This window comes from Acomys russatus, chromosome 6, assembly GCF_903995435.1.
Source record: "Acomys russatus chromosome 6, mAcoRus1.1, whole genome shotgun sequence".
Lineage (NCBI taxonomy): Eukaryota > Metazoa > Chordata > Mammalia > Rodentia > Muridae > Acomys > Acomys russatus.
This window is the reverse complement of record NC_067142.1, coordinates 71,942,652-71,957,817: the sequence shown is the minus strand read 5'-3', so window position 1 is coordinate 71,957,817 and position 15,166 is coordinate 71,942,652. Positions and strand designations below refer to the sequence as shown.

Here is a 15,166-nt window from a genome sequence, read left to right as displayed (position 1 = left end):
TACTTAAAATGCAAAAAGAACTGATAGAAGTGCTTTTATTTAGCACAAATAGAAACATCCTATAGTCTTATTAATTACTAAAAATTAATATTTTTGCTTTTGCTTATTGTCTATTTTATAGTTATTGATTTCTGCTATAATTTTTGGTTTTCTTTTTTTCTTCGGATTTAATGTGTATGAAGTGCTTGGTGTAACAAATACCTACTGTGGTGGTTCTAGTTTATGGCTTATAAATATTTATGGTGTGTAAATATGCTATAGACCTTGATTCACTTGATATGTGTTGCATAGGATTGAGGTCATACATGTGAGCTTCAATTAATATTATATGGTTACAGAAAAATGAATACACTTATTTCAAATTTTTCACTCGTCAAAAATGAGCTTTGCCTAAAACATAGTTAAATATTATATGATGTAGATGGATTAATTTTATGTATACATATTCCATATTCTTGCTATTTCCAGTATATGCATAGAAATATACACAAAACATAAAGTGAGTTTTTAAAATGAGAAACAAGGATAAAAAAAAAACCAGAATTCCTACATAAGATTAGGCACCACATCATATTGTTTTAAAGAGATAAAGATATGGAATCAGATTACTAAATCTAAGAGTACTAAACATTCTTGTTGCAAATGTCTACTTTCCAGTGTTCATGTATACTAACACATGATTGAGATTACCACAGGTTGTAAGGTAGGTAAGACTGTAATCACGGTCTGCCACAGAAAGAGCCAGCAATACTCAGTATTTATTTCTTTTCTTTTCTCTTCTCTTCTCTTCTCTTCTCTTCTCTTTTCGTTTCCCTCCCTCTCTCTCTTTCTTTCTTTCTATTTATTTATTTTTGGTTTTCCGAGACAGGGTCTCTCTCTGTTATCTTGGCTGTCCTGGACTTACTGTATAGACCAGGCTAGCCTTGAACTCACAGTGATCCCCCTGCCTCTGCCTCCCGAGTGCTGGGATTAAAGGCATGTGCCACCACCACTCGGCTAATACTCAGTATTTCTTAAGCATGACAGCCTTTAAATTAAAATAAATGGACAAAAAATTCAACATACAGGTAATAAGTGATTTGTTGCTAAGGGAAGTCTGGGGAGACTTACTTTCAAAGATCTTTGTCCTATCTACACTTAGGTTGCATTCCCAGCCCCAGGGGAAATATGGAGTGTGATTTACTCCCAAGAATTTGAAAAGTTTATTTTTCTCTATTCTTCTACTTGCACTGCAAAGAGACACAAATACTTTATATGAGAAAGATGGTGAGTGTTAGTGTATGGTAGATGGGGGAGCAGGGTGGGAGAACTCAGGGAACTGGAGTTTTTCCTACTACTAAATGTACTAAAGTTTGCACAAGTAAGCCTAACTGTAAACACCCTTTTCCATCAGCTGAAGCGAATGTCTTTAATACAAAGAGACAATTAATTTGTCTACTATAATAACAAAATAATGAAGATACTCAGCACAAAAAGAGGACAGGCTTGTTTGACTTTCAGTGTTGTAAGTTCCCACATATGACTGGCTGACCTCATTTATATTGGGCTTGCAGTGGGACCGATGGGGACTCATGGTGGGAAGTACATGGGCAGAAAAGCTGCTCGCTTACAGCAGCAAAGGAGGAGAAATAAGAGGAAGAAAACATAGCTCTAACGTAGCTCTGTGGTCTCCGTCAAGAACAGTCTTCGGGGATCTAAGACAAAGCCAGGCTGCGTCTCTGTCTCTGTCTCTCTCTCTCTCTGTCTGTCTGTCTGTCTGTCTCCCCCCCCCCCCTTATCTATCTCTCTCTCTTTGTTGGTGGTGGTAGTTTGTTTGTTTGTTTTTCGAGACAGGGTTTCTCTGCGTAACAGCCCTAGCTGTCCTAGACTCTGTAGACCAGTTTAGCCTTGAACTCATAGAGACCCACCAGCCTCTGCCTCCTGAGTGCTGGGATCAAAGACCTGTGCCACCATACCCAGCTCAGCTTTTTTTAAATTTTAATTTTATTAATTTATTCAGATTACAACTCAATTGTTATCCCATCACTTGTATCCTCCTGTTTCTCCCTTCCTCCCACTTTCACTCTATTCCCCTCCCCTAGGTCTAAGATTGAGGGGGACCTCCTCCCCTCCTATATGGTCATAGGCTATCACGTCTCATCTTGGTAGCCTGCTTATTATTTCTTTGAGTGTTATCAGGCCTCCCCACCAAGGGGAGTTGGTTAAATATGGGGCACCAGAGTTCCTGTCAGAGTCAGTCCCCGCTCTCCCCATAACTGTGGAGAATGTCCTGTCCATTGTGTAGATCAGAGTAGGGCTTTGATGTTTACTGCTTGTGTTGTCCTTGGTTAGTGCAGTAGTTTGAGCAGAGCCCCCTGGTCATCTCTTAAAAGTTCATCACCTTTCTGAAACCAAGGACTTCATCACATGACTTCTGTGGACGGTCTAGGTTCACACTGCAGTAGCGCAGAATCTTGATGTGCTCTTTCCTTCATTTAGAATATTTCTAAAAACACAGTCACTTTCAAGGAAAGATCTGTTTGAAGTGCAATGCATTTGTTGGGAAAATGTATCAAGTTTATACTTGATAACATGGTTCCTGTTTACTGAGTTAGCACATAAAAGGCTAACTAATTTATAGTTAGGTGTTATAATTTGTTGGTATTTACCATTTTTAAAGGGTGGATTTACACTGTTCAAAATGATACAGGAATGTCTTAAAAGAACTACTTAGAGAAAAACAAAGATGGTGTGATAATATTGGCTAAAGGCCAAAATTTAAATAGCTGCTGATGAGGGTGTAGCATCCTCCTCCTCATCTTTCTTTGGCTTACATTTGGTTCTTTCCTCTTAGATTTTCATATGGTCTTTCTTTAGTTCATGTCTTTCCTTGCGTGTCCCAAATCCTTCTTTTTTTGGTTTTTCAAGACAGGGTTTCTCTGTGTGTAGCTTTGGCTGTCCTGGACTCTGTAGATCAGGCTGGCCTTGAACTCACATAGATCCATCTGCCTCTGCTAAATCCCTCTCGCTATAGACACTCAGGAATGGGTGGGTCAAAGCCACTTTAATGACAATAACTCTTTGAAAGCTCTACTTAGGTACAGTTAAAATCTGAGGCAGTAGGCATAAGATCCCCAATATACACATTTGGAGAAGAACAAAATTCATTCCTTAATAATACAAAATTAAAATTTATTCCACTGTCACTTAAAGCAAAACTAAGTCCTGTAAATTTATAATAAATTCCAGTGACAGCACCACTGATGACTGCTGAGGGGGCGTCTCTGATGAGATATTGTAGCAAATGTTTTAAGTCCTTCCTTATAACCATCTCCATCTTTATGTTGTTTCTCTCTGTAGATGCTTATATTTAACTGTTTCTTTTTCATGCTCTTATAGTGGGTGGAGTGTAATGCATCTTATCATGAATATCTTGACTTTGGTTTTGACTAATATTGGGTAAAACTATTTATTTATTTTTTATTTCCTTGAGCCAGGATCTTCTGTCTAGTCAAGAATGGCCTAGAACTTTTTTTGTAGCCCAGGTTGACCTCAGACTGAGGGTCCTCCTACCTCTGCCTCCTTGGGTTACAAGTATGTATCCTATACTAAACCTGCTTGAAAATGTTGTTGCTTTGCTTGCTCTCGCTGTGTTGGAGAACATACCCCATTTTCCAACTGTTAAAAATAGAATCTGTCTAGAGTATAAACATTTTAACATAGGTTTAGTGACAGTGAGAATGGGGAAAGCATACTTCTATCAATCCAAGTGTATGTTTCTTTCTGTAAAATTTGGGCAAAACATGCCAATTTCTTCATCCTGTTTTTCATTTTCTTATCTCTGTAAGAATCATATTCTGTTCTGAGGAGACTCAAAAGTCCTGGGACTGTGCGTCTTGTATTCAGAAGGAAACCCATATGTCGGTCTTGCCCTTTGGGGTCAAAGCTCTGACAAGTGAGAACACTGTCACTGCCCTGTTCACTCACAGTCAGTACAAGGCAACATGGGTCAGGCTTCTCTACCTGGCAACCACTGGAGGCTTCCTTCTCACCCTGTCCATCCCCCTCCCTCCCCTGTCCCCCGCTTTGACCCAGTAGAGTCAGTCTAGCTCTGTCAAGGCTAGCATAATTACTTCAGATTTCCTTCAAGACACTTTTTTTTTTTTTTTTTTTTTTGGTGAGGAGAGAGTGAAAATTGTGGATGCAGTTTTTCATGAGCTTCAAGGATTGCTAAGAAGTCTGATTCTAAGGCAAGGGTAGGTAGGCATCAATGCTTGTTCTAAAAAGAGAATTTTTTTACAATAAAGGTGGCAGGTTGTTGTCTGTGATTACAGAAGAGCTGTGTTAAGTTGGCTTTTGCTCTTCTTTGTTGGTTTTGAAGCCTCACTGGGCCAAGGAGGAGTTGTGATCCTCTTGCCTCAACCATCTGAGTGCTGAGGTCACAAGAGCTTATCCTCACTCCCACCTATGTTATATTCTTAATATTAACCATTGAGCCAAGTTCAAGGAAAGAAGGAGAGGACAACAAGCAAATTTGCATTCTTGCTGCCCCGGGAAGAACCACAGTTTAGCCAGGTACCCAACATCCTATATCTGTTGTCAGAAGCAGTGAAGACAGACTGTACAGTATTCTCCCCCCAGCCTGCTTTATGACTTCCCCACTGTTCTGTCTTGCATAACCAAGTTTTTATGGAGAAACCAAGACCTTACAATTCTATCTTTAGACTACTGATAGGAAGCCAAGCACCTTGTCTGCTTTATACAGTGACTCAGCCTTCTAGTCTTTTGTACCATTCATTTCACTGTTTGCTAGTGTATCTAATCATATCTTAAAAGTAGCTTTTCCTGAATTGAAATCCACTGACAGTATCTTCTTCTTCTTCTCATAGCTTGTACCTCCTTTTAAGCCTCAAGTAACGTCTGAGACAGACACAAGATACTTTGATGAGGAGTTTACAGCTCAGACCATTACAATAACACCACCTGAAAAATGTAAGTAAATCTGTTAAACAGTTGATAACATTCTAAAATAGTTGAAAATAGTCTCCAGAATCATTTGCTAAAGATTAAACATCCCTGTGACTTTTAATCCATTCTGTTAAGAATTACAGCTCTCCATGAGGGAATAGCAGAACAACAGAACAGACCTTTTCTGTGTAGGACACCTAGAGGCCAAATCACAGGTGCACTCCTCACTGCTGTCTTAGCAGCTCTTTGCTGCCTGTGGGGCTCTTTCTGAGGCAGGGGCATTCCCCGGTCTGGACCCTTGTTCCCGTACGCCGTATCATCAGAATTAGCTAGTTCTGCCTCTTCCTTTACTTAGTCATTTTAACTTTACTTTTAAAACTAGCTTTCACTTTAACAGTAATACCGTTAAAGACAATACTATTTTCTATTAATTTGTATGCATATACTTTCAATTAAAAATGCATTAGGCTATGTTTTCCTACACCATTTCATGTTATTCTGTGTACACTGGTATATGCCTCATTCTCCAAGAAATGCCACAAGTAAGTAAGTTTTGATGGAGAATGAGGATGAGGTAGAATTTTGCAGTGATGTTTAGAAAGGTAAAAGGGTCCCAGGCATACATCCTTTAGCATTTCTTCCTTTCTTTTCCTTTGTTTTGATATTTTTCTTTACTGTGGCTTGATACTGCCCCTATACACTGAATGTCTGTGAAACAGAAAAAGAAAATGAAATGCTAGTCCTGTAGTGGTCATGATGGAGTAATTTTATTGTTGAAACACAAACTAGGACTTATCTAGGGTCTATAGCCCTACACCCAGGAGAGTGCATTCCCTGAGGAGAAATGTCCATGTGTACATATGTGCACTTCAGGTTCTTGTATGCCTTTAGAGTCATGAGAAGAAGTACTTATCTTTTATAAGTGAAGATGTTGAAACCCAGGATCACATACAGCTGGGAGCAGGGCTCTGCATCTCAGCTGGGACCAACCCTGCTCTAAGATGGCCACGTGCTGAAGGGAGCTACATATACTATGGGCAGACTTTTTTAGTATCACTAAGAAGTTAGAGACTGTTCAAAAGCCTGTGGAGCGGCAGGACGTCAGTTAAGGGTTATGAGGAGAAATTATGGGCACAGGCCTTGGCCTCTGGCCTCAGCATGGGATGTAGCAATATAATTGTTCAAAATACTGGGAAACCCCAGTGGTGGTTGAACAGACAAAGAAAAGTGCCCACCCTGAGTTCTTGCTGGGCTCTACCATTTGGATCTAAGGTTGGCTGGCTCTGTGCAGGCCACCACTGCCCAGGCTGCAGCTCTCCAGTACCTTCCCTTTTCAGTGTGCGTCCATGTCTTATCCAGAGAGCCATCTTTGTTGTCCTAACTCAAGGAGCAGTGAAATACGACTGAGCTCCATTCTACTGTGACACTTCTGTGCTGAGGATGCTTTTACTTGCTTTTTCTCATTGACTTGTTTTCTATTTTTGTCAGTGTAAAAATATTACTGAAAGGATCTCATGACTTAATAACTGTTTGTCACCAGTCCCAGATAGATGCTTGGCCCAAGATAGATACCAACAAGTATTTACAAGTATTTATTAAGTGAGTGAACATAAAATATGACCAGAGCCTGGGGGTGTTAGGGTCAGGAGCAGACCCTACTCTTATCACAGTCACAGTTGCCTTTGGCTCTCTGGGCTTCCTCTGTCTTTCCTTCCAGTTGGCATCCACTGTCTCCCTTGGGATGGGAAGAACTTGGTGTCTTTTTGGAAAGGACATTGAAGGGAATCTTGGTAGTCTAGCCTGTTCTGGACTCACAGGATCCTAATGCCTCAACCTCCTGAATCTAGAAATAATGTATCTGGGCCTTCACACCAAGATTGACTCAAGACATATTGCTTCCTCAGTCTCAGCCTCTTCAAGATGATTCTTAAACAGAAGTTTTTGGCATGTGAGGATTCTTTTTAAGACAGCTGAATATGTGATTTTAGAAAAAAATACAAATAAGTGGGGCTTGGAAACGAAGTGTCATGAGTAGATTGTTCACTTCAGAAAGTTAAAAGTCAAATTCCAATTTGCAGGATACAAAGTATGAAAGCGTAGACTGCAAACTGGCGATCCTGCTTCATGTCTTGTTGCTGCCACTTACTAGTTCTGAGATAAGATGCCTCAACTGTCTGCTTGACAGGGAGGCACAGGGACTCTGGGATAATCTCTAGTGGCCATGTCTCTCTGGAGTGTGCCTGACAAGCCATCTCTTAAGAGGAAGGCTCCAGAGGACTCCACGCAGTGTGCTAACTGGTTTACAGGAAAACTGAGGAATGAGTCCACTATAGTAAGTCCCTGAACTCTGTGGAGTGTCAGCCAAGGGAAGGTAGAGGCTATTAAAAGTGCTCCTGTAGTACTTTAGTCAGCCACTGATTCATGATGAACTTGTTCTCCTAGCCTCAGGCGTCAAGAACTAGGACGTCTTACGATCCTGTCTGTCTTCATATTTATAACTCAGATTTATGGCAGCTGTCCCAAGGAGAACTTGTATGTTTGTTTCTCAGTCCCTAAAACCTCTGAACCGGTGATGAGAAGTGCTTTGTGTGCATTAACGTTAATCCTCTCCTTATCTTCATTCATGCTGGCCACGTTGATAGGCCTTAGTCCTGGAAGGATGGTAGGTTCATGTGTGGAGTGATGACGCCTGTAAGTTAGCATCAGAAGTAGTGTATGACCTTGCTCTGCTGCTGCATCCTGACACTACAGCAACAAGAGCCCAACCAGTGTGGCCTGTGCCTGACAGGGCATGCCACAGCCTAGAATTAAGGGGAGTATACATCTTGGGCTCCTTTCCCTTCATTCAGAATCTCTAGGATGAGAAGGTGAGTCATAGGATGGCTAAACCTCTTTCTGTCCTAGTCCCTGTTGGAGAGCAGGGGTCCCAGGGGCTATTGGATGCAGTTTTTGGTTCTGAGGACCAAGGGAAAAGCTTTCATTTTGGCAGTTCATAGATTCCAGGTTTCCCGTATGGCGTGCAGTATACACAGAATACACAGAGAGTAGGTTTTTTCTGGTAGACTTGAAACCATTGTTTCAGCTCAGACACCAAGATTTGGTTCCGAAGTCCACAGAATGCCATTTGTTAGCAGTTGTCTCCCCACTTGTCACCTTGGCTTTATTAAAAAAAAAAAAAAAAAAAAAAAAAAAAAAAAAATTATTTTTTAAGACTAAATCAGCAGTTAAGAAAAAAAGCAAAATGTTCCATTTTCTACAAACAGCTGCAGCAATATGCCAGATTGTCCTAACTGGTGTTAATTAATTGAACAGATTTTTTAGAATGTGTTGTCTTTCATTACATCCATCCATGGTCCTGTGCTTTCCACTCACAGAAAAGGAAAGTTTCTTTGAGAGAGATCTGATCTTTTTTGCTACTGTCTAATTACATTTGTTAAATGTTCTGAGAAAAGCAGGCACTTGGGGCTATGTGTGTGCAGAGACTCAGATACAGACCTGTAGATTGATCATTTAAATGTAGTTATGTTCATTATTGGTGTCATTGTGCCTGCATGTTCCTCTAGAGTAGGAACAGGGTTACATAAAGTGGCTAGGTGTCATGTCCCCAAGTTCCTTTCACTGCAGCCCCATGCCAAGGTAGCACAAGTGCCCAGGGAGCTTGCTGCTCTCTTGCCTCAGTTGGACATTGTCAGAGAACAAGCCCCGTTGTGACCAACCTGGGGAGGGCCACACAAGAGCTGCGTGGGGGGCTTTGAAGATAGATGTGTGGGCCTCACAGCCAGACTGTCCTTTCAGACCTGCTCCTGCTCAGAACTGTGCTGAGGGTTACTCAAGTGACAGGGGCACCCAGACGTATACCCTCTTTCTCCAAGGCAAGACTCATGTAAAACCCTTCTGTGCCTAGAAACCAGGGCAATCCCTGTTGTCTCTCTGGGGTAGAAAAAGCACAAAGTATTTTCACACATAGTGTCTGGAACACAAAGCTTTAGCGGGGAAAACTGTTTTTGAGAGGTGATTGACACATGTCAGAATTGGAACAATATTATTTTGGGTGACTTTTCTATAGAGATCATGCTGTGTGACCCAGTAGAAGATGTTTCCAACCCCTCCCATCTTTTAAACAGCTAACGAATTTGATCTAGAAGGTTTATGTGATTGGCTTGGTTCTGAGCCCATATGTACAAATCTACCTCAGCACCACCTAGGATTGCTTACCAGATGCTGACAAGGCAATGGTCTGTTTGCAGAGGAGAATTTGTATAGTGTCCTGTACAAACTGTGTGTGTGTAGAGTGTTTCTTACTATTGCAGCAATTGTTTTTGGTACATTTGACCTGAGGAATTTAGGTTAATGCTTATTTAGACTCACTTCTGATATCCCTGTGCATTACAAGGGAACAAGAAAAAGACCAAAAAAAAAAACCAAACCAATTTTTTTTTTTATTTCAGATGAAGGCAAAGCATATGGGGTGCAGTATAGCCTATGTTCTTGAAATCAGTGCTACCTGGGGAGCCTGGAAAACAAAAAGAATGGAATATCCCTCTTAATGAATTTGAGGAAATGGAAATATTTTGCTTGAAAAAAAAATGATTATAAGGCTAGAGAGATGTGTCAGTCATTAGGAACACCTGCTGCTCCTATAGGGGACCTCGGTTCAGTTCTTGGCCTCACACTGGGGGGGCTGACAACCTGTAACTAGTTTCAGGGTGCTTTAATTTGTTTCTATTGCTATGATTAAAAACTGTGAGCAAAACCAACATGGATCGAATATTTGTCTTACAATGTCTTGATCACAGTCCATCATCAAAGGGAAGTCAGTACAGGAGCTTAAGGTAGGAGCCTAGAGGCAGGAGGCCATGCTTGCTGGAGAGCTCCCCATGGCTTGCTCAGCTTGCCTTTTTTAATAACCCAGAACCATGTGCCCAAGGATGACGTCACGCAGTGTGCTGGACCTTTCCCATATCAATCATTAATCAATAAAATGCCCCTGCAGACTTGGCTACAGTCCAATCTGATAAAGGCATTTTCTCAATGGAGGTTCCTTCTCAAAGGACGTGAGCTTCTATCATGTATATGTGTGCTATGTAAGCAGCACACAGTGGATCTGAGCCTCCTCTAGATCATGTGTTTCACATAAACACACTCCCCCCTCTCATGTACATACACATACACAGTAGTAAAAGCAAACCATTTTTTAGAAGGTTGTGCTGACTGGTTCATCTTGACTATAGGATAGTATGCAGTGGACTTTGGACATGAGCAGGACTGGCTTAGATGGAGATTTCTAGTACTTGGTCATACCCAAAGAAGAGCTATGTGACTATGTGTACTCCAGTGATACACCACTTAGGAAGAGGCATGGTCTGTGTGGCCTGTCACAGACACGAAAATGAGATGAGAGAGGGGAGTGTGCATACATGCCACCTTGCCTTGCCACAGTCTTGGAAATCTTTTCTTGTTTTTCTGATGAGCCACAACTTGAATGCTGCTGCCTTTTTGTTTATCATCTTTTATTTTGTTCTTTTTATTCTAATTTACATTTTTACCACAAGAAATGAGAATAGTGAGTTAATCGATGGTAGACATTGGCTAACATTGCTTAGGAAGATTGGATGCCTAGGTCACCAGGAAGAAAAACTACAAGCACTTTGGAGACCTAATGGATTCTGCTAGAATCAACTATGTATAATTTAGAACTTCGCGGTTCCCTGAAATGCAAAGATTCTTGAAAGTAGAATTCTGTTTTCCTTTAAGTACCAAATCTCAAATTTTTGCTGACTTAGAGATGATTTATAATATTATTTCCTTGTACATCTTGTGCATCTAGAAATCATAATTTTTTAAACTAAATTTTGTTGAGTTTATGAGTTTACTGTCTCTGTAAATGTATATATCAGAGTAACATTGCACAATATAAATGACAGTAGCTGTTTGCTGCCCGCAGATGATGAAGATGGCATGGACTGCATGGACAACGAGCGGCGGCCACATTTCCCGCAGTTTTCCTACTCCGCAAGTGGACGAGAATAAGTCTCTGTCATTATGTTTCTACACTGTCATCTTAGATTTTGCCACTGAGAATGATTCCTGGACATCTCCACCAGTCCTCGCTCTTACAGTCAGCAGGGGCACCTTCTGACATCCCTGACCAGCCAAGGGTCTTCACCTCTCACCACCTCTCACCCACATGAAAACATATACACAGACACTCCAGTTTTTGTTTTTGCATGAAATTGTATCTCAGTCTAAGGTCTCATGCTGTTGCTGCTACTGTCTTATTATAGCAACTTCCAGAAGTAATTTTACAATCTTTGGGAGCCATGAGCCCATCGTTTGTTTGTGCATCAAGTGTCATCTTTCAGTTTTTGTTTTTCCCTAGCACTGATTCTAGGTACATTTTTAATTTTCTAGGCGATAAATCAAGAACTAACTAGACTAAGAAGATTTAGTTTATATTCCTGAACAAGCAGTTGTTGAAGGGTGGTGGTGTGCGACTGTAAGAATGTAGCAACACATGTATGACCAGTGCATAAAGTGTGCATCACTGACATTTGCCCGGAAAGCCTTAGGAAGCGCTGAGAGGACTGAAGGGCTGAGGAGATACACTTTTTTTGGGAAAAAAAAAAAAAAAAAATCCTGCTAGATATTGTGGAAGAAGTCCAGTGTCACCCATGGATGCCCAGACTTCATGGGCAAATAGACATTGTTCTACCAAGTACTGAAGGCGCAGAGTCACCTGGAGGGTCTTAGGATCCACTTTGTACCCGAGAGTATTTTCCCCTGGGCTTGGCAACCTTTTACCCTTCTTGCTCTTTATCACCTCTGATGGCTGAAGAATGTAGACAGTGTAATGATCCTGCTGCCGCCAAAACCTATACACCAAGGTGAACAGGTGTTTGCCTTACCAGTTTTGAAGTTTTTATTTTCAGTTATAGGTGAATTAGCTTTTTCTCAGATGTTAAAACTTTGAATGTCCTTTATGATTTTGTTTATATTACAGTAGTATTTATTTTCTAGTGATAAGAATTGTATTGTCATGTTAGCAAACGCAGCTCCAACTCACAGGTCATTGACTGCGGTTTCTTTTGACCCATGTGCAAGGAATGTACACGCCCATTAGAATCATGCACTTTTTCTCCTATGTAAGGAAATGGTAAGGCTTTGGGATGATATCTGTTGGTTAGAATCTGGTTGAAAATCTTTGGGAGAAGAGATGCTGTAATTTAACCCCTTGGTGCTGAAATGAGAAAATCCCCAACTACCCATTGCCAAGGGGTTGGTGGAGCAAATGGATGTTGATGGTTGCTCACTTGAATGAGTGTGTGAGTATGGCCTGTCATAAGTTAATAGAGAAAGCTGAGACCCAAATGATGATAAGAAGTGAACTTTACTTGGCAAAACGAACACATCACAAGTAGTCACACAGTAGGAAGTAAAGGACAAGAAGCTGGTGTGTTTATTCTTATCAAGGTACATTCATTACTGAATCAAGCCATCAGGGAAAACAACAAAACAGAACACCTCTAGCTTTTCTTTTTCTGCACATACTCATGTCTCCCAACCCCAAACACTTCTCACTGAGAGGGGACATGTATGCAAACCTCATCTTTCTCCTTCATTAATGATGATCTTCAGATTAAACCCTTTGGTGCTAGGAGCTGACATTTTCCAAAGCAGACTATGAAGTCCAAGGATCAAAGCCTTTCTTGCAGCAAGCAGGAGAGCATCTGCTCCATGGAGTGATCATGGAAATGTATTCTAGTTACTAGCTGACAGCTCCCAAATGGAAGACCACAGTGTGGCATAGTTGTTTTATCTCATTGTCTTTTTGAGTAGGAAGTCATGTTCTTATGTGGATGTCTTGGCCTCTAGGCTCAGACTTGTGGAAGCAGAGCCGCTGCTGGCAGTGGCTGGCCACTGGGACTGCTGGGGCGCAAAGGGCATTTTACTAAGGCAGCTAAGACGGACTCAGACAGAGATTTTTGTCCTAATTTTTCATGTTTCTACTTGGGCAAGTTTATCCTTAGAATGGAGTAGGAAGTTAAAGTAAACAGACGTTCATTCTCGCATCTGTAGTCTTTCCTCCTACTTAGAATTATACTGAATGTTTCACAGTGACAAGAAAGTAGATTAGATGGTATGTCCTTTATGTTACCTTGCATCCATTTTGTAAGAAAGAGACGTGAGAGGAAGAAAAGCAAGCTGAGCCCCCAGAAGGAGCAGACACTGTACACTAAGCACACAGCTTCTTTTGTTTTTTCTCTCCTCCCAAGACTTAAGGTAATTTCATGACCTTGGCCAAGGATACTTTGTAAAGATTAATGAAGAGGCACTTACAGTGCCTCAGGCTGGCCACTCCCTCACACCTGGCCCTTGGTCCCCAGCCACTCAAGGGGTTACTCATCCCATCCCTGGATCCCCAAGTGTCATGGAAGGTGTGTTCTTGGCTTTGATTTCGAGAATTCTTTCCTTGCACCCCCCAGATGTCAGTTAAATGGCGGAAGTAAAACAGGTGTGGAGAGGAAATTTTATGCTGCCTATGCCTACAGTGTAGGGTTCTAACAGTTGAAATGGCCTGAAACCTGGAATCATGTCTGGACGCAGTTCTGCCTTTGTGATTCCAGCTCCTACCAACTCTGGCTTGACTTCTTGTCATCATGCAGGCTGTCTTGGACAAAACTAGCCACTTCCCCTCAGATTGCTGCAGTGCTGCTCACAGCTTTGCTTTCCTCACTAATGACATAGCATCATTCCAGTATTTCTTCCATTTCCCATCTGACCTCCACAGCTTCTCAGAGCTGACTTCCTGCCGGAGCCACATGCTTCTCTTCCCCTCACTACCTGCAGGGTCTCCACCACACCTCAGTGTACACACTTTGCTGCTACTGTCTGTACTGTCTACCATCACAGTTCCCTTAGCTTGATCCTGGTAGAGCATTACAGGCAAGCATGAAATGTAAAGTATTTATTTAAATAAAAAGAAAACCTCTGAATTGGTCATCGAGTCACCTCCCTGTAGATTTGTAGTCTGTGACATATTTTGACTTTCTAGTTCTGGTCACCTGGTTAAGGGTTTGAAGCAGACAGACCTGTGAACACAGATGCTGTCTTCACTGTCACTGCTGGCTACACTACAGACATTTGTTTCCTTACACATGACCCACAGGGTATGACATAACTACAAAAAAAAAATCTGGTTTTGTACACTTAGTATCTCACACGCATCTAATAGGGACACACATTACTTTCTTCGTATAGACAGCTTAAATAAAGCCCTATGTCAATCTGCCAGTTCTCTGTTTGTTGTTGTTGGATATGGCTTTGTAATTTCAGATACCTAAATTTTGTTCTTTTCTGGGGGGAAAAAAAAAAGCTCCAGCTGGTATTAACCAACCCTGTATGAAGGTGTGACAGGAGAGAAAAACACATATGGGGTTATTTTTATTTGAGCAAAATGCCAATAGCATGCTTGCATAAACTGATGAAGGGCTAGGAGTGGAGTAACTGGCCACCAGCAAGTGGTTTCAAGGCACACCTACTAGGATGCCAGAGACAGAATAGGCCACAGACCCTAAAGGTCTTAATAAGAAATGGTATGGGCCCAGAATTCTCAAGGAATGCAGCTTATCGATAAGCTAATGTCTTCCTGATAGCACACTGCTCCACACACTTCCTTGCAAGTGTATCTTTAAACCCTTCATGGCAATTTATAACTTAGACATGAGTGGTCAATGGCTAGAATGTCTGAATTACATTGGATCATTATGGATGGGGCGTATTTCCAATTTTACCTCATAAGCTACAACTGTAGAACTTGGCTTTGCTGTTGTGAGTTCAACAGAGTGAGGGGGACCAGTTAGGCTTGCATGTGTATTTCTCACAGCCAAATCTGGGGACATTCTTACATGTGCTGTCCTCAGAATCAACTGGGGTTGACAGATCAGGAGGCTGAAATAAAGTGACCTCTACAACTCTTTAAAGGTGCTATTTTTAGAATATTGTATAATTTATTCATATATAGAATAAAACAGAATTGAAGACAGTTAAAATATGTGACAACTTTATGTCTAGCACATTTGGTGAAACCAGAAACTTCTAACTCAGAAGTTCTGCTGTTTGAGGCTTGCACCTTTGATATGCCCCAGAGATAAGGATGGCCTGTGCAGTGTCATGCCACCACCTCCATGGCCTAAGCTGCATGATTGTGAAGGGCAGGCTG

General features: G+C 41.3%; 2 protein-coding genes across 2 annotated transcripts in view; both read left to right on the top strand.

Moving 5' to 3' along the window:
- Akt3 (AKT serine/threonine kinase 3) overlaps nt 1–11,327 on the top strand; it is a 203,043-nt gene extending 191,716 nt beyond the window's left edge. Inside the window, exons 12-13 of the mRNA XM_051147972.1 lie at nt 4,869–4,971; nt 10,892–11,327. Of these exons, the coding sequence (XP_051003929.1) occupies nt 4,869–4,971; nt 10,892–10,977 (189 nt within the window). The 3' untranslated portion in view covers nt 10,978–11,327. The remainder of the gene's footprint in view (nt 1–4,868; nt 4,972–10,891) is intronic.
- The window catches only part of Adss2 (adenylosuccinate synthase 2), an 832,666-nt gene that overhangs the window by 733,164 nt on the left and 84,336 nt on the right, over nt 1–15,166 (top strand). The gene's annotated exons all lie outside the window — the stretch shown is intronic.